Source organism: Bos taurus, chromosome 15 (assembly GCF_002263795.3).
Source record: "Bos taurus isolate L1 Dominette 01449 registration number 42190680 breed Hereford chromosome 15, ARS-UCD2.0, whole genome shotgun sequence".
NCBI lineage: Eukaryota > Metazoa > Chordata > Mammalia > Artiodactyla > Bovidae > Bos > Bos taurus.
Window position 1 is genome coordinate 43,311,247 of NC_037342.1, and position 27,890 is coordinate 43,339,136.

Genomic DNA, 27,890 nt, shown 5'->3' on the forward strand with positions numbered 1-27,890 from the left:
CGGGGCGGAGCCTAGCCCGAGTAGGCGCTGCAGATCTCAGCTCAGCGTCACTGCTCGCGGAGCTGAGGTCGTCTCAGGTGAGGTGGTCGACCCGGAAGTGGCTGTGCTGTAGCCCCTGGGTGTTGTAAGGATCCTGCAGCGGAGTTTAAGGGGGAGCGGCCTCACCCCGCTTCCTCCACCTACCCTGAAACAACCATGACGAAAGGCAGAGCGGTCGAAAGATCGCAAACGGCGGCACTCCATTCGACCCCTCCGGGGGACAAGGCAACGGGGACGCGGGGTCCCTCGACGCCGAGCAGCAGAGACCACCTGAAAGGTGAGTAGACCTGGGAACCAGCGCGGGGCCTGGCCCAGAGGCGGAGGTGTGCCGGGAGGGGTTTCGGAGGAGAAAGGAACCCAGCGGGTACCGGGGATTTGCGGGTGAAAAGGGGGCATCCAGGACCGGGAGCAGAGATATTGGAAGACCTCGGCTACGGCCACTGTCCACCTTGTGCCCACTGTCCATAAGGCCAGACACCTAAATGGGGTGCGTTCCTAAATGTTTTTGTGTGTGTGGTTTTTTTTTTTTTTTCAGTTTAATTCAACTAAAAAAAGGAATGAAACGCTGGCTTGTTGATGCTCAGGGAGATTGTAATGTTGATAATATTAAAGCCAGGCAGAACTGGAAGGAACGTTAGCATTCGTAGGTTTATTTTTTTCAGATGAGGAAACTGAGGTCCACAGTGGATATATAACTTACACAAAGTCACAGAGCCAGATTAGTGAAGTAGTGACTAAAAGCAAGGAGTTAACTATTAATACGTCCAGATGCCACTTCCAGGTGGCAAGAACACTTGAGTTTGAGTCCCTCCTCTACCACTTACGACTTTGGACTCGTTATCCTTTAAAAGTTCAGTATCTGAACTGTACAGTGGGGGATGATGATAACAGTAATAATAGCTACTTACAGTTGGTGCGTGGATTAAAGAGAATAATTCATATAAAGGATTTAAAGTGATGTTTGTCTTATTTGAAGTGAAGGCTGAATAAATGTTAGTAATTACTATTATAGCTAAGATCTCTTATCCTTAAGTTTTTTTTTTGCGCTACTCCATCTTGGAATTTCTCAGGGCTTTAAATATTATTTTAAGGAAAAAAGTATACCCAGAAACTAAATACTTTGATACCATCTGAGCTAGAATTTTTAGCAGTTGAAGTGATTAAACTCTTTAAATGCTTTTAAAGCCCATTAACTTGGAATTGTTGTATAGTTGCTAAGTGGTGTCTGACTGTTTGGCAAGCCCGTGGACTGTAGTTCACCAGGTTCCTCTGTCCAGTAAACTTGGAGTGATTGTAGCAAATGGATGTCTCCATTTAGTTGTTAGTTTAGTTGTCTCAATTAAGTTGTCTACAGCTCACACTGATGTGTTGCACCACTGGTGATGGGTAAAGAGAGGATCTTTTAAGAGTGTCAAATCCCATGGACTGAGGAGCCTGGTAGGCTGCAGTCCATGGGGTCGCTGAGGATAGGACACGTCTGAGCGACTTCACTTTCACTTTTCACTTTCATGCATTGGAGAAAGAAATGGCAACCCACTCCAGTGTTCTTGCCTGGAGAATCCCAGGGATGGGGGGAACTGATGGGCTGCTGTCTTTGGGGTCACACAGAGTTGGGCATGACTGAAGTGACTTAGCAGCGGCAGCAGCAGCAACATTGTTAACTATAGTCAACAATAAAGTATTGCACACTTTAATGGAGATAATGTTTAACATTCAGCTGAATTTTTTTTGAATCAAATTTAAAATATATGAAAAATTTAGAAAGTGTCTTGCAGAAAATGGTATTTTACTTTAAAATATTTTAAGATGCCTCCAGTCTGATTTGGGTCTTCAGCTTTATATATTTGGATATTTTTCTACCTCATAGACATAGAGCCAAATAACTTCAAAAACCCAGAAATGAATTGTTGTCAAAGTATAAATACACTGTAAATGACAGGAATCTTTTGAAGATGCTGTGATTGAGAGTGACAGTAATCCAAGGGTTTTTTGAAAAAGTATTTACCAGATAAGTCATCCCTAAAGATTATCATTTGGTTTGGAATAGCAATCAATTGCTTTATTACTTTTTTTTTTAACTTAAAGCTGTTCGGAAAATAAAAAATAAGACCTTGAAACCTCCAAAGAGCTTTTACAATTGTTCATCTTATTTTATCATTAGAAAAACACATCCACCACAGTTATTTTTGTGATGCTGTCGAGAAACTACAAATCTGCAGGAAGACAGAGGGTAGAGATGTGAAGGTATGCCTTCATAGAGAAGTAGGGTTTGGATTAGTAGACCCGAGAGGGACTCTGGGCAGAGGAGACTAACAGGCTTGAAAGTTAGTGTGAACCATTCATGTGTGTTTATAAAGAGATAAAATTGTCAGGAGTGGACTAGGTCTGTTGGGTGGTAGTAGGAGATAATGTTGGCCATGGTCAAAATGATGTTAGTGTAAAGGGCTTTAAGTCCTAGGCAAAGGATGTTTTTTTGATCTATCTGCTTATTAATGATTCTCAGGTTTTTCTTTTCCTCTGCCTCTCTCTCTCTTTTTAATTGGTGTGAGGAATTCTGTCTTTGTGTACAAGATTTTGTGGACCCCTTACATGATAGGGTGTAAGTTCCTTGCTGGTGGTAATTAGCTGGGCTTCCCTTGTAGCTCAGCTGGTAAAGAATTTGCCTGCAATACAGGAAGCCCTGGTTCAATTCCTGTGTTGGGAAGATCCCCTGGAGAAGGGATAGACAACCCATTCCAGTATTCTTGGGCTTCCCTGGTGGCTCAGATGGTAAAGAATCCGCCTACAATGTGGGAGATGTGGGTTTGATCCCTGGGTCAGGAAGATCCCTGGAGGAGGGCATGGCTAATTAGCTGGTGATGTGATGTCAGTAGTAACCACTTAGCAACTGATTTTCCAAGTTATTATGAAAAATAATTTTTGTTAATTGTAGGTGGTAACTTGGTATTCAGAAAGGAAAAGTTTTGGAGGAAGAAAATGCAGTAACTCTTGAATACATAGTAATTAAATATTTCTATAAATTCCATGACACTTTAAATAAGTTTGTGTTTTTGTTAACTGATACATCTACATAACTTTGACGAATAGTAGTTGTCATTGTGTGTATGTTTAAAATATTTTAGGGACTTCTCTGGTGGTCCAGTGGTTATGACTCTGCCCTCCCAATTCAGGGGGCACAGGTTCCATTCCTTGTCAGGGAACTAGGTCCCACATGCCACAACTAAGACCTGGAGCAGCCAAATTAAAAAAGAAATATTTTACACCTCACATGCAGTATTTGGTACATTTAGTGGATTCCTCACCTGACTTGGGCTTCCCTTGTGGCTCAGCTGGTAAAAGAATCCACTTGCAATGCGGGAGACCTGAGTTCGGTCTCTGGATTGGGAAGATCCCCTGGAGAAGGGAAAGGCTACCCACTCCAGTATTCTGGCCTGGAGAGTTCCATGGACTGTATAGTCCATGGTGTCACAAAGAGTCTGACAGGACTGAGCGACTTTCACTTTCACCTTGACTTTAGTCTGACATTTGAGTCTTAGACACTGAAGACCACTGTGAGGATTTGAGCAGGACAGTAACACTAAAAGTCTAATTCTTGCATGATTAGAAAAGGTGAGACACAAGAGGTAATAGTACTTAAAAGGCTCTTGACCTACTCTTTGTGCAAGAATACCTGGACCAGATGTTTTATTTTCTTTTGTTTGCCCTGACTGATCTTTTTACTAGCAAATCATCGAAGTTCCCCATTTTGATTTAAGAGAACTCCTAAGGCCACATTTTTCAATATATAGGTCATCCCCTTGTAAGCAGTGTGAAATGAATTTGATAGGTAATCATGAGCCATTAAAAAAATTGAAGGAAAAATAGAGTTCTTTGTATGTAGTAGGGGTAAGTATTCTTTTAATTTTATTTTTCAGTCATCTAGTTTTGTGTGTATCAGATCATGGTATAAAATACATTGCTTATTGTGGAATGCAGCCAAAAATGTTTGAGAAACACTAAAAACTTCTTTTAGAAACACTAAAAGAAGTTGATTTTACTGCTCTTTGAAGACAGTATTGTTTGAACTTGGATAATAAAATCCTTCTCAGATGCCTGTTCTAGGACCTAGGTTCAACAAATATCCTTTGGGCATCTGGTGTGAGCTAAGTACTAGCTTAGAGGAAGAAGAATTACTGATTACTGATTACTGATAACTGGGAACTAAGAGTAAAATTGGCAACTGGACATCAACCAAGGTATATTAATATGATGTGCTGATGTCAGACTCAACCCAAATATTATATATCAGGATTCTTTTGCTTATAATCAGTAGAGTACACAATTGAAACCTTTGCTGAAAGGAAGTTTATTGGTTCATATAACTAAAAAGTAGAGAGATTAAGTGGGATTCGCTGGCTTTAGTCTGGAACCAGTGGCTCAGTAATATCATCAGGATCAGATTTCTTTCATATCTTGTTTTGCTTGCTTGATATCAGCTTTACTTAAGGTTGATTTCTCTTGAAGGTCCAGGTAAAGCTAAATGCTTCCTTGATAATTTTGAGCCTATTTTTCCTAGTATTACCAATAAAAGTCTAGTCATTCCGATTAGATTGCCTCAGATAAAATGCTTGTCCCTGAGCCTATCACTGTTGTCAGAGGGTAAGAATAACTTAATTGGCTCAGCCTGATGTGTATTCAATACCTAAACAAGGAAGTAGGAATGAGGCTAAGTCAGTTTTCCCAAAGACATGGATCTCTGTAATGGGTAATGATTTTTCTATATTTGTGCTCAGCCATCTTGGTATGGGAGTGAAAAAAGTGAGCTTGAAACACTGATTTCAGGTTAGATTAGCTATAAGGAAAGGTAAGGATTCTAAATCAAAGGTGTTGGATACACAGGCTGGGCATAGAAGGAAGAGAAGCGAGGAGCCCAACAGAAGGGAGAAAATAGAGGTGTTAAGCTCATGAAAGAACAGAGGTGATCAAAGAATGGCATGTTGAAGCTTAAAATGTTGAAGGTAGAGCAGTCTCAGGTGGTGTGAGAACTTTATCTCTGGAAGTGGGTGGCTAAAGTTGAATAGAAATGAAAGTCTTAAGAATTTTGAGGCTGAGTAAATCTTCTAAATGGAGGTATCTTTTAGGATTATGAAGTTTACTTGAAGCTTGGTCTTAGTCTTTGCTGAATAGGGTGACAGCTTATGGTGAACGGTGTCCGGTTCGTGATCTCCGAAGAAGATTTAACTTTGGGACCAGGGACCAGTCTTGATCACTCAAGAGCTTTTGTGTAGCAGAGTTTTATTAAAGTATAAAAAGGGACAGAGAAATCTTTTGACATAAACGTCAGAAGAGGGACAGAGAGTGCTCCCCCCCACCCCCCCGCCACCCCGCTAGTTTTAGCAAGTTGTTTTATGTCTGTTAGAAAGCTATTAATCAGGTAAGACCCTGATGCTGGGAAAGATTGAGGGCAGGAGAAGGGGACGACAGAGGATGAGGTGGTTGGATGGTATGGACTCGATGGACATGGGTTTGGGCGGACTCTGGGAGTTGGTGATGGACAGGGAGGCCTGGCGTGCTGCGGTTCATGGGGTCCCAAGAGTTGGACACGAGTGAGCGACTGAACTGAACTGAACTGAATCAGGTAAGAGAGACCTGAGGGAGTTTCACCAGGCCCCTCTCCCATAATATGCATTTTTGAGATAGGATGGCACGAGGTGTGTCATCCCCCAGCTGTAAAACAATTGATATGAATACTGGTTTGTTGAGCTATTATCAGCCCAAAGTTTGAGAAAAGGAAGTCAAGTTAGTCTTAGGTGGGACCATTTTGAAGAAAGGCAAATTCCAAAGCAAAAACATAGTTTCATTAACATAGCTTAAGAAAAACATCCGTGGAGAGTGTTTCCTCCTGCTGGTTAAGGGAGAGAGAAAAAAAAGTCTGACACTTGGAGCCTATTTCCTCCTTTTGGAGACCCCTTGCCTTCCTGCCTATTATCCTCTCAAGGGGAAGTGCCTGAAAGTGGTTGATGATCGTGAATGAACATTGTGGGTTGAATGGTAGCAGATGTGCAGGGCGCAAACATCAGAGAATGAGCTTTCATACAAAATAGGTGGTGCTATTTCTTCACCTACCTGCAAACATGCTTTCTCTGTATGTATTTTTAAAGTTGTTAATTCTTTGTATTTTATTAAAAAAAGTTATTTTAGTTTAAATTTATACTAGATGAAACTACCATTTTTGATTATTAATACATCATTTTAAAGAATTTTAAGCTCTTGAAATAAAATTTACTTCCAGCAGTGTTATAATAGATTCTTGTAACCATAAAAAAACTTTTGTTAGAGTCCCTGTAAATTGTGTCTTCAGGAGAGATGGGTCTTTTGCTTCCTCCATGGTAGGATCATGTAGGCTGAATGTAGAGAACTAGAGTACTAGAAGAGCAGTAGAGTGATTCCTGAGATCGTGTAGATATAATACTTTTTGCTCTTCAAAAAGTATTGATATGAAAGTAATAAGAAATAGAGAGCTACTACAGGGGCATTAAGGTTAAGTTTTGGTTTTTCAGGATGAATAGAAGCATATTTGAAGTTAGAGAAAAGTTGCTTGTTAGTAGGAAGAGTTGAAGATACTCAGTGAAGAGTTAGTTCTGAGAGCAAGATCCGGAAGGAAGTGTGTTGGCATTTAATGGAAAGATAAGGGGAAAGAGACCCGGGGAGATAATTCAAGAATAGATCTTGAGATGGAGATTGGTAAGCTGTGGAGGCAGCCTCGCTGGTTGAGAATAGGAGAAAGTAGAATTAAAGGCTTGAAGAGACTTGAAGTAGTCTTTTTGGAGGGTACTGTCAAATCATTATTGTTTACCAGTGATAACCTTAATTGAAGATAGAAAAGCTTGAAGCCTATTTGGAGGGTACTGTAAAATCATTATTGTTTACCAGTGATAACCTTAATTGAAGATAGAAAAGCTTGAAGCCTATGAACTTGTCGGCCAAGAGAACACAGTAATCTTTCTCTTGCAGTACCTTTGGCCTGGGAGGAGGTTGGCAAACAGATAATGGGATAATTGAGAATGGGAATTAGTATAATGGAAGATTTGGAGGTTAATGAATGTATAGAGCACTGTTGTCAGAAGCTCTAAATGCTAAATAACATGTGTCTAATGCAACCAGAAGGAAGGCATTATAATTATGTATGCTACACGTTTAGATGTTGAATCATCATTAAAACAAGGTTTACGACTCTTGTTTTTTGACTGTGCCACAAGGCTTGTGGGATCTTAGTTCCCTTACCAGGGATCAGATCCAGGCCCCCGGCCGTGAAAGTACAGAGTCCTAACCACTGGATTGCCAGGGAATTCCCAAGTTTATAACTTTAATCTAGGTTCAGAACTAAGTGAATTGCATGCTAGCTTCTGGATTTATTAGAACTGTACTCAGAATTATTGAATTGTAATAGGCAACATTCTCTACTTGCAAGTTTTGTGTGAAAGAATGGAGAGCTTTAAAGTTGACTGTCACTTAGTTTTATTGCATTATCAACTGTTTTCTTGTGTTTACGTTATGTTGAGTACAATGCTTGAAAAAGCATTTCATTATAGAGAGTGAAAAAATAGGTATCGAGTTAAACCTGGAGGTTAATTTTGTTCAACAAATGTCTTACATATTTCATCATCCAACTGTAAGGCAACAAGTAGCAATCAGAGAAATCTGTACTCAAGGAAGACTCAGGATAGTATTCTGTTTTTGTTGTTCAGTCGTTAAGTCCTTCCCGACTCTTTGCCACCCCATGGACCACAGCTCGACAGGCTCCCGTCCTATCTCCTGAAGTTTGCTCAGATTCATGTCCATTGAGTTGGTGATACATCTAACCATCTCATTGTCTGGCACCCCCTTCTGCTTTTGCCTTCAATCTGTCCCAGCATCAGGGTCTTTTCTAGTGAAATCAGGAGGCCAGGGTGTTCTGTAGTCCACTTAAAAGTCTCACACCTTTCTCCCTTCAGATCCCTTACTTAAGACTGGTGAATTAATGATGGGGAGAAAAATATTATAGTTAAATTTTAGAGTTACTATGCAAAATGTCTTGTGTAATTTAAGGAGGACTGTCACCTATTGGAGGAGAAGGCAATGGCACCCCACTCCAGTACTCTTGCCTGGAAAATCCCATGGACGGAGGGGCCTGGTGGGCTGCAGTCCGTGGGGTCGCTAAGAGTCGGACATGACGGAGCGACTTCACTTTCACCTTTCACTTTTCATGCATTGGAGAAGGAAATGGCAACCCACTCCAGTGTTCTTGCCTGGAGAATCCCAGGGACTGGGGAGCCTAGTGGGCTGCCGTCTATGGGGTCTCACAGAGTCGGACACGACTGAAGTGACTTAGCAGCAGCAGTCACCTATTGGATTCTTTAAATATACTTTTAGCTCCAGGACAGGTTAGAGGAGTGTAAACTTATCTTTTTTTCAACTAAATTTCCACCTGTTCTGTGAATCTTGCCTTCCTCCAGCCCAGTAATCTTGCTTTCCTATAATCTCAAACCCCATTTGTCCTGTTCCTTGGGATTCTAGCTAATGGTGTTACCAGCTTCTTAGCATAAATTGACCAAACATTTTGTACAATATAGATGCTCAGCAGATAGTCCTATGCAGCTCTACCTTTGTGTGCCTTCCTTGCATAAGAGAGATCTTGAAGAGATGTTCCCAGAAAGGAGGGGAAATCAGCCATTTAGTCTTAGCTGTGATGCTTGTGTCCACAAGTATCTATAAGATGAAAAAACAGAAACTAATGGTTTTAAAGATTTTAAAAGATGCCCATAATATTAAAATATTACATCAGTCCTTTCTGTACTCTAGACCTGATTCTAGCAGGAAAGTAAGTGAAAAGTGAGGACTGCTAACTGCTAAGTCACTTCAGTCGTGTCCAACTCTGTGCGACCCATAGATGGCAGCCCACTAGGCTCCCCTGTCCCTGGGATTCTCCAGGCAAGAACACTGGAGTGGGTTGCCATTTCCTTCTCCAATGCATGAAAGTGAAAAGTGAAAGTGAAGTCGCTCAGTGGTATCCGACCCTCAGCGACCCCATGGACTGAAGCCTTCCAGGCTCCTCCATCCATGGGATTTTCCAGGCAAGAGTACTGGAGTGGGGTGCCATGAAGGCTGGGGCAAGTTAATTTCCTATCTTTAAGAAGTAATCAGACTCTGGAAAAATTATACAGACCATTTATGTTATCATGTCTTTCCTTTGATGTCAGCCTATAGAAAACTATGTCCCCAAACTCAGTACCTATATATTACCCTTATTTTTTAGTAGAGTACTCCTTTATTTTATAAGTAAGAAACTAACCATTTTAGCCTTAAGAGTAGTCTATATTTCAATAGGGTTTCTACTTAGAAACTAAAACTACATTTTTCATATAATTGGTTTTAGTGCACTGATAGTTTTATAACTTTTGGCTAATTACTCTTTTTCCTTTTAGATTGAGTAGATCTGATTTATTAGGAATCCTCAAGGTGTGTATTGAACTAGGTATCATAATCAGGGTAAAAAAGTAATGGGAAATTACTTGTTTGTTATCATAAGATTCTGAAGAGACCTTTTCACTTTTGACCCACCTCAGATGTTTAAAGTCTTTGTTTAATTCTCTGTGTCGCAACAAAGCATGTATATAAATATGTAAGTGGGTTGATGAACTGGAGTATTAAGAGGCAGGCATGACTGTTTTATTATTTATTGCTTCCCGGGTAGATCAAACAGTAAAGAATCTGCCCGCCATGTGGGAGATCTGGGTTCGATCCCTGGGTCAGGAAGATCCCCTGGAGAAGGGCATGTCTCAACCCACTCCAGCATTCTTGCCTGGAGAGTCCAAGGCACATAGGAGCCTGGTGGGCTACAGTCCATGGCATCGCAAAGAGTTGGACACAACTGAGCGACTGACATACACATGCACGTGACTGCTTTATTACTCCATTCAAGACATCTTTTGTATTGTTTTATCATCCCTTTCTTTCCTGCAATAAATTTTATAAGTGTGATGTGAACAGATAAGTTTCTATCTGTGACTTGGTTTTTGAGGTAAAGTCCTTTTTGAGATTAAGATGAAGCAAAGTTAAAATGATAGGGCCTCGTTGGAAGCTTGGGCTGATTAGTGATACATTTAGACTACAGAAAATTAGAAAAGATTAAAAAAAAAATTAACTTTAGTGTCCACATACTAGAACTCAGTAAACCTAATATTGTCTTTCAGAAAGCATACTTTAATGAACCAATAAGAATAATTTATATTTAGTATATTAAAGCACTAACCTAAGCAGTTCATTTCAGCAGAAATTATGAGTTGCTTATAAATGGATATTAAAGTGCTTTGGGAATATATTTAATACTTCACACTATCTCATTGACTTAAGACTTTTTAAAAATAGTGCAGTCTCCTCTGGGCCTCCGTAACTTATCAAAAAATAGGAAGGATGGGTCAGATTTTTGCTTCTTTAATATACCATCACCTGGGCATTTAATTAGAATACAGCTTCTAATTTAGTAGGTCTGGGATGTTAGCCTGAGAATCTATATTTCTAACAAACTCATTGATAGTGCTTAGTCATGTAGTTCATAAAACACACGGAATAGCAAGAGTCTAGATGGTTTTCTATTGCTCTATGTTCAACATTGAATGTATTAAAATTCTATTAATTCAGATGTAACGTATATAAAACTGCCATAATGAGCTAAGGGATAAACTGAGTATAAAAAGTTATAACTTTTTCCTTTCAAAGGAACAGGAGTCAGTTTAAACCAACAGAAATAAAAAGCAAGGTTGTTCTCTAAGAATATGAGACAGTCACTCTGGTATCCAGGAGCAGAAAATGAATTCTCACCAGGCTTCAAGGGAAATGAAAAGTTCAAAATCGATAAGAAGGTTAGCTTCCTCTCATGTCTACTGTCTGGGTTTCCCTTTGAACCTGTCCTCTTGGATTTTCTGGTACACATCTTTGGCTTGCCATGTCTTTTGACTGTGTCCTTTTGCTGTTTGACATTTTGGCCTCAAGATCTGCCACACCTTGACAATAGTATATCTCTTTTTCTTAGTTCATATTCTCAAGAGAAAATGTGGTCAGCCAATAACGAATTGTTTCTCTTGGGTTGGCCAAAAAGTTTGTTTGGATTTCTCCATACCATCTTAAGAAAAACCCAAATGACATTTTGGCCATCCCGATACTTGGGTCAGGTGTCCAGCCATAGGCCAGTCAGCCTTGTGTGTTGGGCGGGTGAAGTGTTGGCATCAGTGGTAATAGGGCCATTGAGATTAGCCCCTTTGAAGAGTGGGGGAGACTTGAGGAAGATGCTAGGCCTCAGAGAAGGGAGCATTAGTGGAGTAGGCAGTGACACCTGATGCACCTTTATAAATATTGCTAACCCTTATGGCAGAAAGTGAAGAAGAACTAAAAAGCCTCTTGATGAAAGTGAAAGAGGAGAGTGAAAAAGTTGGCTTAAAGCTCAACGTTCAGAAAACTAAGATCATGCCATCTGGTCCCATCACTTCGTGGCAAATAGATGGGAACAGTGGAAACAGTGACTGACTTTATTTTTCTGGGCTCCAAAATCACTGCAGATGGTGATTGCAGCCATGAAATTAAAAGACGCTTACTCCTTGGAAGGAAAGTTATGACCACCCTAGATAGCATATTAAAAAGAAAAGACATTATTTTGTCAACAAAGTTCCATCTAGTCAAGGCTATGGTTTTTCCAGTGGTCATGAATGGATGTGAGAGTTGGACTGTGAAGAAAGCTAAGCGCCGAAGAATTGATGCTTTTGAACTGTGGTGTTGGAGAAGACTCTTGAGAGTCCCTTGGACTGCAAGGAGATCCAACCAGTCCATCCTAAAGGAAATCGGTCCTGAATATTCATTGGAAGGACTGATGCTGAAGCCGAAACTCCAGTACTTTGGCCATGTGATGCGAAGAGCTGACTCATTTGAAAATATCCTGACGCTGGGAAGGATTGAGGGCAGGAGGAGAAGAGGACAACAGAGGATAGATGGCTGGATGGCATCACTGACTCGATGGACATGAGTCTGAGTGAACTCTGGGAGTTGGTGGCAGACAGGGAGGCCTGGCGTGCTGCAATTCATGGGGTCGCAAAGAGTTGGACACGACTGGGCGACTGAACCGAACTGAATTATAGTATGCATGTTTGTCTCTTAGTCCCCTGACTGTCATCAGTGTATACATGGGATTATGATAAATGTAGGTAATACAAATTGAGCCACCCTCTCCTGCCTCTTCCCCAGTGATGACTATAAGGTATTCCTGCCTCCTCAGTATTGATTGCTTGCAGTAAAAACACCCTGCTCATTCTGCTTGCAGTATCCTGGCTCTCATTTCATATGGTCATCTTCCATAAGATTTTTTTTTAAAGATAACACTAAGATTACCTTATTGGAGAACACAAACATATTCTCCCATTCTTGGAGTCACAGAGTCACCCAAAATATCTAGGCTTCAGCTGTGTTCTGAAGCCCTTGATATAAACAGAAAGTGTAACATTCACCAGTTGCATTAGTCAATCTCCAGGTTCTTTCTTATGAGAGTTGAAGTAACTGCCGCATTAGCTCATTTTTCCTATGAAGCCATTCTGCCTATGCTGTCAGCTCCCAATGTAGATACATAAAATTCCAAGTCAGTGATAGCATTTACAGCAATGCCCTTTTTTCCCCTTTAGCTTATCCACAAATCAGTGCTACAAATTCTGCTATTCTGTTTTTTCATGCTTTTAAAATGCATGTATCAGTGAGAAGAACTACAGCCAGTTCATAAAACATCAAATATGGTAGTACTTAAAATTTTATGTTACAGTGTTTTGGGCAAAAGTGTGAACAGTTTCTCGGGAGGAAAATCTTTCAGGAAATTATTTACTGGCTCGGAATACTCTCTTCCTTTATATTTATCTTAATTACAACTTTTTGTTTCCCCTTTCAGAGAAAGCCTGTGCAGAAGCTGGCTCAGCAAGAATGTCACTTCTTATATTGGTGTCCATTTTCTTGTCTGCAGCTTTTGTTATGTTTTTGGTATATAAAAATTTTCCTCAGCTTAGTGAGTAAGTATACTAAAAAAATATATATAGAAAATGTCTGTAAGGCATTAAAGTGGATTAAAAGTTTAACTAATTTTAAGCAACAGAATGTCATGATTGTATATCAGCTCTCATGGTTTGTAGCAAGTTCATATTGACACTGTCTTTAAATACTTCTTTCCAAATATGTCTCTTGATTTTCTGTGCTTGGTTTTTCTAGCTCTTCTCCTCTAAGGCATCTTTCTAATGGCTTTCAAGCAATTTTGGAAAATAAACCACATTAATTTATTGCATTTTATTTTTTTTAATGCTAGTAGTGACCAAGTAAATTTATCTTGCAGTCTAGAATAGAAATTGACCTGCAGTTTGAGAAATACTAATGTTCTTTTTCTCTGCTTTTTCCCTTTTTCCACTCTTGTTTTCTCCCTTCCTACTTTTCCTTGTGGCAGTTTCTGTCTGCCTCTGTCCAGTCCATTTACTTCCCTCCCGCATCTCTGTCTACTGGCTCTTTTTCTGTTCCCTGTTATATAGAAATGATAAGGCTTGAATAAGTACTTTTTGCTGTGAAATGCACCTTGTAAAAAGACTTGTCTATTAGTATACAGCCACAGTTCCTTAGCAAAAACCTTGGGAGTGAGATGTATTTCAGAATTTAGAGCTTTTCTATTTTGGAAAGATAACATGGTATAAATCCTGTATATTATGTAGTATCTCTAGCAGGGTCTGGGGCAGTACCCCATAATAAAACACATAGAAAAACTTGTATCGTAAAAGACTATAAATAACTTTATATACATGTGGATCAATTTTTGCTGACAAGCTACAAAGAACTTTTGGTTTTCAGTGCTTTTTGAATTTCAGGTAAAAGATTATAGACCTGAGGCATATTTTATGAGGGTGAAATATCTCTGGGTTATTTAACCACAGTAATAACACCCTTGGGTAATCATAGATTATGTGAGAGACTACTGAAATGTAAATAGTTAGACTTTCAACCAGGGCCAGCTTGATGTGGTAATGGATAACTGTGAGATGTGATTTCAAGGCATCAGTGAGTTCCTGTCTCCTCTTAATTTCTTTCATTAACGCTTCCTTATATTTGAAATTTTATAGTTGCACATGTTTATTTTTAATACTTTTAATTTCTTACATGAATGAAAAGGCCTTTGGGAGGATAGCATGTCATTTCATTAATACTAGTGTCGTTCAGTTCTGGATCCTTTCTCATTTTTATCAAAGGAGTAAGAAATAAAGAACTGACTGAAAGAGGGAAAGAATATAGAGTGTAATTTAAGATTGTTTGCTTCCAATCTGTTCTAAGAATTATAACACTTTTATATAATAATATGCTGTTATATAGATCTTCTGTATTCTGCTTATTATTTCTGTGTGTGTAATATGTATGAGATGTATGCATCTCCCCATAAAGTTTAGCTTTTAAACTTATAGAGAAAAACCCTTTTTAGTTTACCTGCTATTTTTATAGGACTTTTAAGAGCTTTCTATCATTGTTCAGTAAGATTAAATTTTTTTATGTAAACAAATGGGCACAATATATGTTAAACACAAAGGTGATTATTTGGGGCTTTTATAAATAGAATATTCAGTTCCAAACAAGGCACCAAATATAAAGTAAAATTAATAGAAAGTAACAAGTGTTTAAGTTTTTATCTGAACTTTAAGCTGGGATACTTAAAGAAAAGATATGAACTGTAAATTCATTGAAATTTATATTTAATTTTGGTTGTAATTAATTATTTACTGTAGCTTATCATGAGAATTACCCAAAATGATGTTTAGTATGTTTTAAATATGCTAACGTCAGTGGTTCATTTCTTAGTTCAAAATTTACTCCAGTGTTTGAGCAAATGCTTTTAACCTTTAATTTGGGTCATCCTGAATTTTCATATGAATTATATGTCTCATAAAACTATATTAAAGCATTAAAAGGCAAATGATATATAGACTTTGAAGTTAAATTTTGTGGACTTATACTTAGCATATTACAGATCGAGGCATCAAAATCATTTTGGATAAAACTTCATGTTTTGAACTTGACTTTGATATGATTTATCTTGGCAAATTTCTATTTAAAATTTTTTTCACTTTAATTTTATTTCTTTAGAGAAGAAAGAATGAATATGAAGGTTCCCAGAGATATGGATGATGCCAAGGCTCTAGGAAAAGTTTTATCCAAATATAAGGACACCTTTTATGTACAAGTACTTGTAGCTTATTTTGCTACATATATTTTGTATCCTTTTAACTGAAAAATGTTTTTTAGTTTTATTTAAGAAAAAGGTTTTGAAAGATCTGCTGTTCAGTTATATATAACTTTTTCCTTTTAAAAATTGCTAATGCAGTATAACATTAAAATATTGAAAAATGAGAATGAAAAAATTCTCATTTTAATCCTGTCTGTTCAACTCAGTTGTCATTTCTGAATATTTACCTGTTTTTCTGTTTTCTGCTTATTTCACTTATCATAAACTTTTTTCTTTCCTTTGTATTATTTAAGATAGTTACTTTATTTAGGATTATTAGTTAATCGATGGTGTAATTTAAATAATAATTTTGAATTAATAGTTACCATACCATAATTTTTAAAAATTCTCTTAGATTTGAAGTTATAGTTTGTATTTAATTTTTTGCTTTTGTAGATACTATGCTATGAATCTTTTGTTCATGATTTTTTTCTTAATGGTTCTCTTTGTAAAAAAATCCTAACAGGATAATTAGTCATGTAAAAGATATGATTTTTTTTTACAGTTCTCAGTATGTATTCCTTTGTTTTATATAGAAATATATGTTATAATTTAACTAGGCAGGAAAATAGCTTTATTCTTTCCACATATTTTCAAACCACCTGTTCAACTGGTGATTAACCTTCCAATTTGTGGATGTTAGTTTCTAACTTTTGTATCTTTTATTCTAGTCCCGTGTGTTTTCCATATCTTCTTAGGTAATGAAAGACATTAACTCTTGATGTTTGCTTTCCATTTCATCGCTTATTTGTGAAAACCAGAGTGTTAGGCTTGTAGGTTATTTTACACTTATAAACTTTAGCCATAAAATTAAATATTTTCCCCAAAGAAGAAACAAATTTGATTCATCCCTTTCATTTGGAAGACTTTTGTGAACAAGACATACAGTTTCTATTCACTTTGGAAAATCATCTTTTCTGTCCGGTTTGCCCCCTAGCTTTGGGAGGGATTCATGGCTGAAGGATAAAAGGGTTTCCCACTCATATGGCAAATCAGCCAGTTAGCATAAGTGAATATTGATCATCTATGGGAGAATAAATGTTATAGCCTAGTTGTCTTTAATATTCATATGCAAATTAGTAGGAAAGAATAAAGTGCCTTGTAGAAAGTGAATTGAAAGTATAGGAATAGGTTTGTTACTATAAATACATTGGATAAAAATAAATCATTGGTTAATATTGTCAGTTCAGGTTTGATAACATATGGTTAACTATTTGCTTAATAATTAATTGTAATGATTCTGCATAGTTTTAGATTTTTTTATAGGATAATGTGTTAATTCCATATTTTCTTATAATTTTCTATTTATTTTACACTTTTGAATCATAAGCTCTGGGTGTTAAAAAGATACTTTTTAAAATTCAGTGTACAGGAGAAGACTTATCTTAGGGTATATAAGGCATATAATTAATAGTACAGTGCTGATTAATAGAAGTATAATGTGACCCACATGCAGTTTTAAAATTTTTTAGTTAGCACATTAGAAAAAGTAAATTTTAAAAAATATTTATTATAATGATGTTGGCATAGCCTTCTTTTTTTTGGCCAGACAGCGTGTGGGAATCTTAGTTTCCCAACCAGGGATTGAATCTGTGTCCCCTGCATTGGAAGCACAGTGTCTTAATCAATGGACCCCCAGAGAAGTCCCCAGTAAAATAATCTTAATATATTTTATTTGAACTGAAATGTCAAAAATATCATTTCAAAATGTAACCACATAAAAGTTATTAGTATTTCACATTTTTTTTTGGTACCAAGTCTTTGAAATGTGTATATTTCACGCTCACGACACATCTCAGTTCAGACCAGGCACGCTTTAGTGTCTCGTCTTCACAGCACACTTGCCTGGTAGCCATTGTGTTCAGCGTGCAGTACTAGTTCTTTCATTGGTGTTACCTATGTATCTGTTACTTTTTATGTTATAATCACTAGTTTTAACTTAGATTTCATCCATTTAGCCAGGTTTTTTTTTTAAGTACTAATTATATACTAAGTACAGTCTAGTTTAAGTGTTCAAAAGCAAAAACAACTGTTTCCATCTGGAATAATGAGAATTATGGGTAGAGATATAGTACAGTCATTCTAGACACAGCAAGTCTAGAGCAGGGCTTATAAGCACAAGGGCATGGTAAGGAAGTGATCAGTAGTCCAGTTTTGTTGGTGTATAGGAAGTGAGAAGGGGAGGATTTGAGAAATAAGTTTAGAAAGATAGGCTGGACGTTGCACTCAGATTGTAGAGGACTTTGAGTACTAGGCTAAGGAATTTAGAATATTATTTGGTATTGGATAGTCATTGAGGACTTTTGAGCTGTGGATAACAATAGAAAGGATATCTTTAAAAACTAATAAAAATGTTTACCTGTGGGGGAGAGAGAGATGAAACAGTGATGGAAGTGGAACTTCCTCAAGTGTACTTCATTGTGTAAAGTTGACTTTAGAACCAAGTAAATAATTTCACACAGGTATAAAATCAACTAAATCAAAATGAAAAAAGAAACAAGAATCTTTAAAATCTAAAGTACCCTCACACCCGTTAAGATGGCTACTAATCAAAAAAACAAGCAAAAATCCCAGAAAGTCACAAGTGTTGGTGAGGATGTGAAGAAATTGAAACCGCTGTGCACTGTTGATGGGAGTGTAAAACAGTGTGGCTACTATGAAGAACAATATGATGTTACCTCAAAAAATTAAAAACAAGATTCAGCAGTCCCATTTCTGAGTATATACCTGAAAAATTGAAAGCGGGGTCTCAAGAGATATTCGTATACTCATGTTCATAGCAACATTATTCATAATAGCCAAAAAATGTAAGCAACTCAAGTGTTCTTTAACCAATGAATGGATAAACAAAGTTTGCTCTGTACATGCAATGGAATATTATCAGCTTTAAAAGGAAGGAAATTTTGAAACATGTTACAACATAGATGAACTTTAAGGATATTATGCTGAGTGAAATAAACCAGTCACAAAGACATGCTGTATGATTCCACTCACATGAAAAGTGGGCTTCCCTGGTGGCTCAGATGGTAAAGAATCCACCTACAGTGTGGGAGACCTGGGTCCAATCCCTGGGTTGGGAAGATCCCCTGGAGGAGGGCATGGCAACCCACTCCAGTATTCTTGCTTGGAGAATCCCCATGGACAGAGGATCCTGGCGGGCTGCAGTCCATGGGGTTGCAAAGAGTCGGACACGACTCAGTGACTGGGCACATGCGTAAGAGTAGCCCCAGTTCATAGGGACTGAAAGTGAAAGAATGGTTGTCAGAGGGGTGGGGGAGGAATGAATGGGTTCTGGAGATTGCTTTCACAACAGTGTGAAAGTACTTAATGCTACTGAAACATACATTAAAAATGGTTAAGATGGTAAATTTTACGTTCAGTATATTTTAACAAAAAAAAATAATCTAAAGCAAAATGAAATAAATTTAACGATATAGTGAGTTGATATGGATTTGGGTATCAAGAGGAATTAGTTATATCCTTGAAAAAACTAATTTGGTTATGTGTCCCTTCTGGGATAAATCTTAAGGACAAAAAAAAATTAGAAAGAAATCTTAAACTCTTTTCAGTTGTATTGTTCTGAAATTTAAAAATATGTAATACTAATGGTTTCCTGCATTGCAGGTGAATTCTTTAGTGTCTGAGCCACCAGGAAAGCCCATATATGCACACATACATATATATGTGTATATATATATTAATATGTAAGGAAATAGCTAATTTTGCTATGGTATTAAGAACCAAGATTTTTCAGTGTTAGAGAAAAAACTACACAATCCATACAGAGCTGGGAAATTAAGGTCAAATTATATCCCTGTGCACAGAAAATGGCTTTGTTACTACAAGATAAATGACAGAGGAACAATATATATAAATATATGTATGTATAGCTGCTTCACTTTACTGTGCAGCAGGAACTAATGCAGCATTGTAGATGAACTGCATGCCTTCGTGCTCAGTTGCTTAATCGTGTCCAACTCTTTGAGACCCCATGGACTGTAACCTGTCAGGCTCCCCTGTCCATTGGATGTCCAAGCAAGAATACTGCAGTGGGTTGCCATTTCCTCCTCCAGGGGATCTTACAGACCCAAGGATCAAACCCATGTTTCCTGCATTGGCATGCAGATTTTTTACTACTGAGCCACTGGGGAAGTCCCTGTAAATCAGGTGTATGCCAACAAAGATTAATCTTAAAAAATGACAAAGGAACATATTAAACCACCCTAAGGAATACAATAGGCAAAATTCAAAAAGTGGTAAATTCTACAAATGACCTGCTGCTGCTGCTGCTAAGTCACGTCAGTCGTGTCTGACTCTGTGCGACCCCATAGACAGCAGCCCACCAGGCTCCTCTGTCCCTGGGATTCTCCAGGCAAGAACACTGGAGTGGGTTGCCATTTCCTTCTCCAATGCATGAAAGGGAAAAGTGAAAGTGAAGTCGCTCAGTGGTATCTGACTCTTCGCAACCCCATGGACTGCAGCCCGCAAGGCTCCTCCGTCCATGGGAGTTTCCAGGCAAGAGTACTGGAGTGGGTCGCCAGTGCCTTCTCCACAAATGACCTAATTACTTCAATAAGTAAATTGCAAGGGGAAAAAAAAATCTGTATTTACTTGCTAATAGTGAGCAAATACCATGTGTGGACCGCTTTCATTCCTGATTTGAACAAACCAACTGTCAAAAAAAAAAAAGGCATGTGGGAATTGTGAACACACTAAATAGCTACTTAGACCAATTGGAAGTTATAGTTAATTTCTGACAATGTTATTATAGTTGTGTTAAGAAAAGAAATCCTTATCTTTTAAAGGTATTAAAGTAGTTGTAATGGTATGTCTGGGATTTGCTTCAATCTAATTGCGTGTAAGGGCTACAGAGAAAGCAAGATTGGTTGTATGTTAGTTGTTAAAACTGTGTATGGGTATATAGTACTAGTTTCTCATCTTTCATATGTGTTTGAGACTTTCCATTAAAAGATTCTAAAGAGCCCTGAAATAAATAAGTGTAATTTTTAAACTTTTTAGTGGAGGTATCTAATAAACAGCTGGGAAATTTGAGAGTGGTAAGAGAATTCAAAATTATAGATTCATATGACCATAAACTTGAAGCCATGTGTGCATCCATATACGTGGAAGTAGCTGAATTTATCAAAAGTGAGAGGAGATGGATTTAACAATCTCCAGATTTGAGGGTAAGGAGAAGGAAAAAGCTAGAGAAGGAATGATCTGTAATATCGAAAAATACAGTTCACTGGAGGTGAGTTTCACATTAAAGGATATCTAATCTTATGCTGCTGCTGCTGCTGCTGCTAAGTCGCTTCAGTCGTGTCTGACTCTGTGTGACCCCATAGACGGCAGCCTACCAGGCCCCCCTGTCCCTGGGATTTTCCAGGCAAGAGTACTGGAGTGGGGTGCCATTGCCTTCTCCGAATCTTATGCAGGAATTACTAAAAAATTCTTACTAAGAAAAAGTCATTACTTTCAGCCAGAAGGAGGTTTCAGTAGAGTGGCGGATGGGTAAGCCAGGTGGCAAGGGACATGGAGAGAATCTAAGGCAGTGAAGATGAGAGAGGAAATAGCTGGATAGGATACCTTGCTCAAGGAAAAAGCCCAGGTTTTCTTTAGTTTATAGGCATCTGAATAGTTTTATGCAGGAGGAATCTGTCAAAGAGCAAGAAGTTAAAGAACCCAGGAAGAAGGAGATTGAAACAAAAATAAGAGTAAAGTGCAAACTAGAGGGAACAAACAGGTTGAGTGAAGATACAAATTTTAAAGTACAGAGATGTTGAAGGAATTCACTCTTTCTGACTTGTAAGTAAATCATGTTATGGTTGATGCAGAGGTGCAGGCCCAAACTAGGAATCAGAGAAGTAGAAAAAAGATCTAATTTAAAAATAAGACTTGTTCGTAACTTTACTATCTTTTGTGACCCTTGTCCTTTTTTTAATGAGTAGTAAGTTGAGGTAAATGTCCACACATTGAATTAGGCATAGTAAATCTTCTGTGTACCTGTGTGTCTACAGAAATCATGTTTCCTAAAAGTATTTGAGAGTAAAAATCCAATGTATTTAGAGAAGTATATTATTTACAAGGTTACTGAAGACCTTTTCTGTTCTCTTCTTCTTTTTTTCTGTGTCCCTGTTCCCCTAAAGTGCCTAGTTCTTCTCTGTCCAGTACACATTCGGCATTTGTCTTGGTTTTCTCTTAGTAACGCACTCTAATTAGCATTGATTTCTGATAATGTTAGTAAATTGTAAGCTCCAAGTTACAGGTATTACAACTGAGTAATCATGTGTTTTTTAAACTTGGGGTGTAATTTCACTTAATTTTTTAATATTGAAATATGGATATAATCTTATTAACATATAACTTCTGCATTGATGCTTTTTTTCTGGATTGTTGGATTTGTGGTTGAAAAATCCATTTAATTATGTTTTAATCCTTAACTTAGAAGTTAACAGCTTGCAAACATTTGCTATTCCGGGCTCTATATTTCTCAGTATACTCTCAGGGTTCCTTTATCCCTTTCCACTAGCCTTATTTCTTGTTTGTTTGGTAAGTATTTAAAATTAAATTGGGAGGCTAGAAAAAAATAACTTTAAATAGAATGATGGAATGATGATGGCATTCTAGTCTCTGGAAGCATAAACTTAATTAGTTTTAAGAGCTGTTTAATGTTAAAGTAATAATTGTCCCTCCATAAGGAGATGTTATAGTTTGTCTCTTTTCTAGAACAGGGATATCACAGACTTAATTGCATTTATAGGCTCTGTTCTAGCCTTTGCTTCCAGTACTGTTTTGTAATTCAAACAGTCCAAGAACGTTGTTGGTGGGCACAAGGAGTTAAGTCCCAATGGGGGTGGTGTTTTCAAGGCATAGCAATTGAAAACATATTGGCTCTTGACGTTTTATTCATAGGCTAATGGCTAACGTGAACTATTTGGATATAGTCTGTAAGTTTAATCACAAGTTCCAGTTTGTTTTAGCTGGTCTCATTTTAGTTATAATTTGGTGAGAGAAAGGACTGGATTAGATGGGTTCTTGCTCTCTGCATTAGAGGTGTTATGCAAAGTAACCTCCCTGTACCCCAAAAGAAAGAAACTAGTTGAGTTTTGCCTTAGAGGAATATATCCATGTGAGTAAGATGGAAAAGTACAAAATGCTTATGAGTTTTTGTTATTTTCTAGTGTTCTGGACTTGGTGCTTCATTCTGCTATATGCTCTCCTATTTAGTTGGGAGGCCAGTTGTATATAAATACCTAACGGAGAAAGCAGTAAAATGGTCACAGCAGGTAAACACGTATTTTTAAATTATTTGATGTAATTCTTTGGCTACTTGGGAGGTCAGTGTATAATATCTACATAAATGAACTCAGACTCAGAGCTTTGATAAAAATAATCTTTTGTCCAAAATAAAATTAAGTGGTAGGCAAATAATGAATGTTAAGAATTTCAAATATGAAGTTTTTGTGTCTATAACAGTAAATTCTGTATTCCTAGTAAGTTTAGTCAGAGCAGAAAAATCAAAGTGTCAATGTAAAGGCATCCATGTATTTAAACACCTCACTTGTGTTGATGCAGGATGCTGTCATGGGTCTCTGAAAAGCTTGGATCAGCCAACTCCTTTAATGCATTTCATTAGTGGGAAGAACTGTTATCTTCTGTTAGGATCTCTGCAAAGACTACCACTGATAAATATTGATATAAACACTACTACACAGGAAAGTCTAACATAGTGTTTCTAAGAAAAAAGCAGAAGAAACAGATTATTAAATCAGAGAAATTTTAGATATTTGCCCCTTTGTTTTATAGGTTAGGAAATTAAGAGAAATTAAGCATTTTGCCCCAAATCAAAATCATTATTTATATAGCAAGATCTAGGAAGTATAAACTGCATTCAGTGCTTTTATTTAATCAGCTGAATGTTTCCATTTGCTTATTTAATCTCATTTATCAGTGATGAATGTGAAGTAAATTGTAATAACAAAGGTTATCTGAAATTTTTTTAAAAAGTGGAGGCTAGGTTTATTGATGTACTATACTAGCCCTTCCTTTATAGGAAGTTAAAGGCATTAAAAAGTTGACCATTGGATATCTTATATATAGTTATAAATTTAATTTTGCCTTTTTAGGTTTAAAATGTTGTTGAGCCATATTATCTGGCTGATGTAGAACCGTCTTTAATAGTGTAACATTATGCTGTAAGCACAATCATAAAAACTTTCATCTGATGTTATTTAGCTCTGATAATGAACATTTGATGACTAGTTCATTGTCATTTCCAAATTCCTTTTTTGATAATTTCTGTTGGGTAAATGCTGAGCTATCAGGGATAAGAATTTGAAATAAGGTATTTTATAATAAGCAGTTTATTTTCAGGATTGGCTTTGTCTTCAAACTGATTTGTTTCTTTCTTGTCACAGGTTGAACGTCACAGAGAACATCTCATTAACTACATTATATTTTTGAGAATAACACCATTTCTGCCTAATTGGTTTATTAATATTACATCTCCTGTGATAAATGTGCCCTTGAAAGTCTTCTTTATTGGCACTTTTCTAGGTAAGGCCAAGGCCTCTCATTCTTTTGATCCCATAAGTGTAATATTATTTTATAAAATCCAAAAGTACCCCACTAAGATTTTTTTCCCACTTTTATGGAGAACCTGCTAAGACTTTTATCTTTGTCTATGAATTCATGCACGTTACAGAACTCATTGTGTACATGTCTAGCCATGTCCAGCTGGGGTAGGTTTATATAACTGGTGGTCACAGAGCCTGGTCTGTGTAAATTAATGTTCAGAATTGTTTGTTGGATTGTGTTGATTTACATCTTTTTTGTTACTTTTTAAAAATAAGAGCACTGTCTGCTGGATATTCTTTTAGTCATACAGAATTATGCAGGACTTCTTAACTCCGTTCTCTCCCTCAGTGGAGAGAAAAAAAAATGAAAGTGCCTCTTTTGAGTACTTTCTCCTTTGTCTGCTAATCAGGTACTTAAATAATGAACTTTAATTTTCGATAAAGAATTGATCCTATCTTTCTTTTTATTGACATAGTACTCATTATGGGCATTACCAAAAGTATAGGGGAAATAAGGCTCAACAAAAAGATTCTTGCTTTTGAGGAGCTAACACCTAGTTTTGAAATTAATCAGTGGACATAAAGATTCATTTATGTATTTTGTGAATTCTGGTAGTTCTTTCACTAAGAATATTCTGTGTTTCTTTTGAAGTTAAGTTGAATTGTTCAGATATCAACAAAATGAGCAGATTCCTCAAGTGTTGAGTGTGTATTACATTAAACCTTTAAGTTAATACTTAATTTTTTTGCTACTTTTAGAAGAATTCATAGACAAAGCTGAAAGTCTTAGGTTCTCCATAAAAGTGGCAAAAATATCCTAGTGGGGGTACTTTTGGATTTTGTAAAATAATATTTCATTTATGGGATCAGAAGAGAGAGTTTTTGTACTGTCTCTTTATTTTACAGATGAAATACCTAGAGATAAAATTAACTTCAGCTTTGGCTAAAGTAATTTTTCCAGTTCTGATTTTTAATAAAATATGGTTGTTTCACCATTCTTTTGTATAAAGTGCCCTTTTTACTCATATATTTTGAGTATCTTTCTATTTCTGAGTATCTCCTACCACTCATTTTTATTTTAAATGTACTCTGTCAAGAGTGAATGAAAACTTACTCAATCTTATTTTCAACGATGGAGGTTTTTTCCCAGATTTTTAAATTATAATTCTTAGATGAACATCCTTGAGACCAGATCTTTGCTTATATACATTAGTATCTCCTAAAGTTGAAATTGGAGAATCATAGCACATTTCTTTTTTTAAGGCTGTTGATCAATTTTGTAAAATTATTTTCTGGAAACTTTCCTTGGGTTTTTTAATTCAATATCCTTAAGAGGTGATTATGAAAAATTGAATTCTTTATATGGAAATAAACTTGAGGGGCTTTAAATTAAATTAAAAGTTAAAAAAATGTAAGTCACTGTATTCTTACAAGAAATTTTATACACACAGAATTTTAATTTTTAACGAGAATTGATTGTTTTTCTAATGTGTGTTTTTACTTTTCATTTTAGGTGTTGCACCTCCCTCTTTTGTAGCAATTAAGGCAGGAACAACACTATACCAGCTTACAACAGCAGGGGAAGCTGTTTCCTGGAACTCAGTATTTGTTCTAATGATTTTGGCTCTTCTTTCTATTCTGCCAGCCATCTTCCAGAAAAAACTAAAGCAGAAATTTGAGTGAATAATCCTCTGGGTTTTAATTTAACCATCATCATCATCATCATCTCAGGATTGGCAGGTTTATGAGTTACAATCACCTCTTCAGTAATTGGAACAGGAGTTTGTAAAATAAAATATCTTATCAGATGGTTAAAATAATGCATTTAAGTGGCAAAGGAGAGAAGAAAGTAAAAGTGGAAATTGGTATACCATGAAAAGTGCTGTCAGTAGTTATGATAGACATCTCCTAAATTACTGTTCCAAGACTATAGGTATTAAACATAGCAGGATAGTAGGAAATTCTTGACCCAGCTGATTAATTCAGTTTAATATATTTCATGAGCTTGCCGTAAATAGTTACCCTTGACTCGATAATTTATCTGTTCAGTACTGTAGCTAAAATAGGAAAAGCAAATACAAAGTTCAAAAACAAAGATATAGTATTGCTATTCTGACTAATGTCAAGCCTTTTTTGAGAGCATAAACTTGAAAACTAAAGCTCAAAAGAGATTTACATTTTCCTCCTCTTTTTACCTTTGAGACAATAGACTTGTTTAGAAGTCGCATCTTCAGTGGACTACTGAATTTGGAAAAGATATCAAGTTATGTCTATTTGGTGAACTTTATTTTTATCTTCTGTTCTAGATTATCATGGATTAGTCTGAAATTTAAAATTCTGACCAGTCTATTTTCATCTTTTTTTTTTCCAGTTTTCAAAATATTTACACTGTGCATATACAAAATTCCAATTACATGATAATTGTATCATATTGGTGTTGATAATTTATATTCAGATAATATTTTATTATATGGTTCCCCTTTACTGTCTCAAGAGGGGATCAAAAAAGCAAACATTCAAAGTATGCAGTTTTTAGATGTTAGATTAGTTATATTACTTAATATTTTGAAACAGAAGCAGTGGCAGCATAACACTTAAGTAGTTGAACATAGTTTATTTGTTCCAATGACTGTAACATTTATCACATTTATTTATTAATCTGGTCATTAAAGTATGTATGATGTAATTATCCTTTTTATGCATGATACATAAGAATGCCTTGTTTCATTTCTCTATTGATGGCTTTATTGTTTGGGGCTGCTTTTGATTAATGCAGTTTCCCTATTGAGGGTTTTTACTTTTTATATCTCAAAGTAAAATTAAATTCTCATATGGTAACTACTATATTTAAATAGTCCTGGAAAACCCAAACAGCTTTTTGCTGCTTGCTTAATGGTAACACCCTTGATTCCTCGATTCTAAGACGTGAAATACTCAGTCAGTTTTGCCTTCACCCAAGACTGTCATGTTGAAAAGTACTTTAGCTGTGGAAGAAATCCTTGTATGTTTTTATTGTGACAGGTATGATCAGCCTCAAAGCCTGTTTCTACTGTATAATGTGGACTGATTATTTTTTCTATTACAGTATTAACAAATGGACTTATTGTAAATACAAAGAAAATATATTCATTAATATACTATTCTTATGTCACCTGGCCTTTTGTGTGAAATTATTTATTGTTATTTCTAGCAAGGTTTTCTTCCTTTCTTATTGACCAGAGACTGATAAAGCTTTTGTTATTTTTACAAGCAAACTTAAAACATAGCCTTTTTGGACAAAGCTCACTAAATATTACTGTATAAAATGTAATTGAGTAAATTTTTATCAGACTTTTAAAAATAAAAGTAAGCATATGGACTCAGGAGCAGCCTATTTACTCCATTATGTATATGTACTTACTCTATTCTCAGAGTATTTTCCTTATTCTTATCATTGATCTTTTCCCTTTCCTAATTGTTTTTTCTGTTAGGAAACTGTAGCTGTCACTTAAGGTGGGGTATATTTTCTTCTCCCAAGAGAATATCTAGTCTTTCCACATTCATCATCATTGACTGTCAAGAAAGAGCCTTCTGCAGGCTGTACCCTAAATGCAGTTGATGGCCGATATTCATGGATTAACAGACTTGGCCTGATGCCACATGTAGATTCAAGCTTCAACCACATCTTGAAGACAGTTGCATAGTAATAAGCACCAGAGAGCATGTGAATAGTGAGGAGGCCAGCAAACTAACTAGGGAAGTTGACTTAGTGAGACTGCTCCTTCTTAGTTAATGGTCTCTGTCTGGAAGTCTATTAACTTTGAGTGTAATATTTCTAAGGTATTTAATAAATGTAAATTAAAATGTAAGAAGAATAAATTGTACTGAAAAAACCTCAAATATAGCACTTGGGATTTATTTCATGTAAGTATTTATATTGAACAAAAATATTCTTTTGAAATTCTGATGCACATTTGCACCTCTAAGAACAAAGAAAA

The 27,890-nt window shown here is 36.5% G+C and overlaps 1 protein-coding gene across 1 annotated transcript; it reads left to right on the top strand.

Moving 5' to 3' along the window:
• Positions 1–17: 17 nt before the first annotated feature.
• Positions 18–27,792, top strand: TMEM41B (transmembrane protein 41B). The gene is given in 7 exon segments (NM_001099156.1): positions 18–316; positions 12,980–13,097; positions 15,199–15,327; positions 21,793–21,886; positions 22,519–22,623; positions 23,755–23,893; positions 25,427–27,792. Coding segments are annotated over 7 exon segments (876 nt in total). The 5' UTR covers positions 18–195; the 3' UTR covers positions 25,597–27,792.
• Positions 27,793–27,890: the final 98 nt, after the last annotated feature.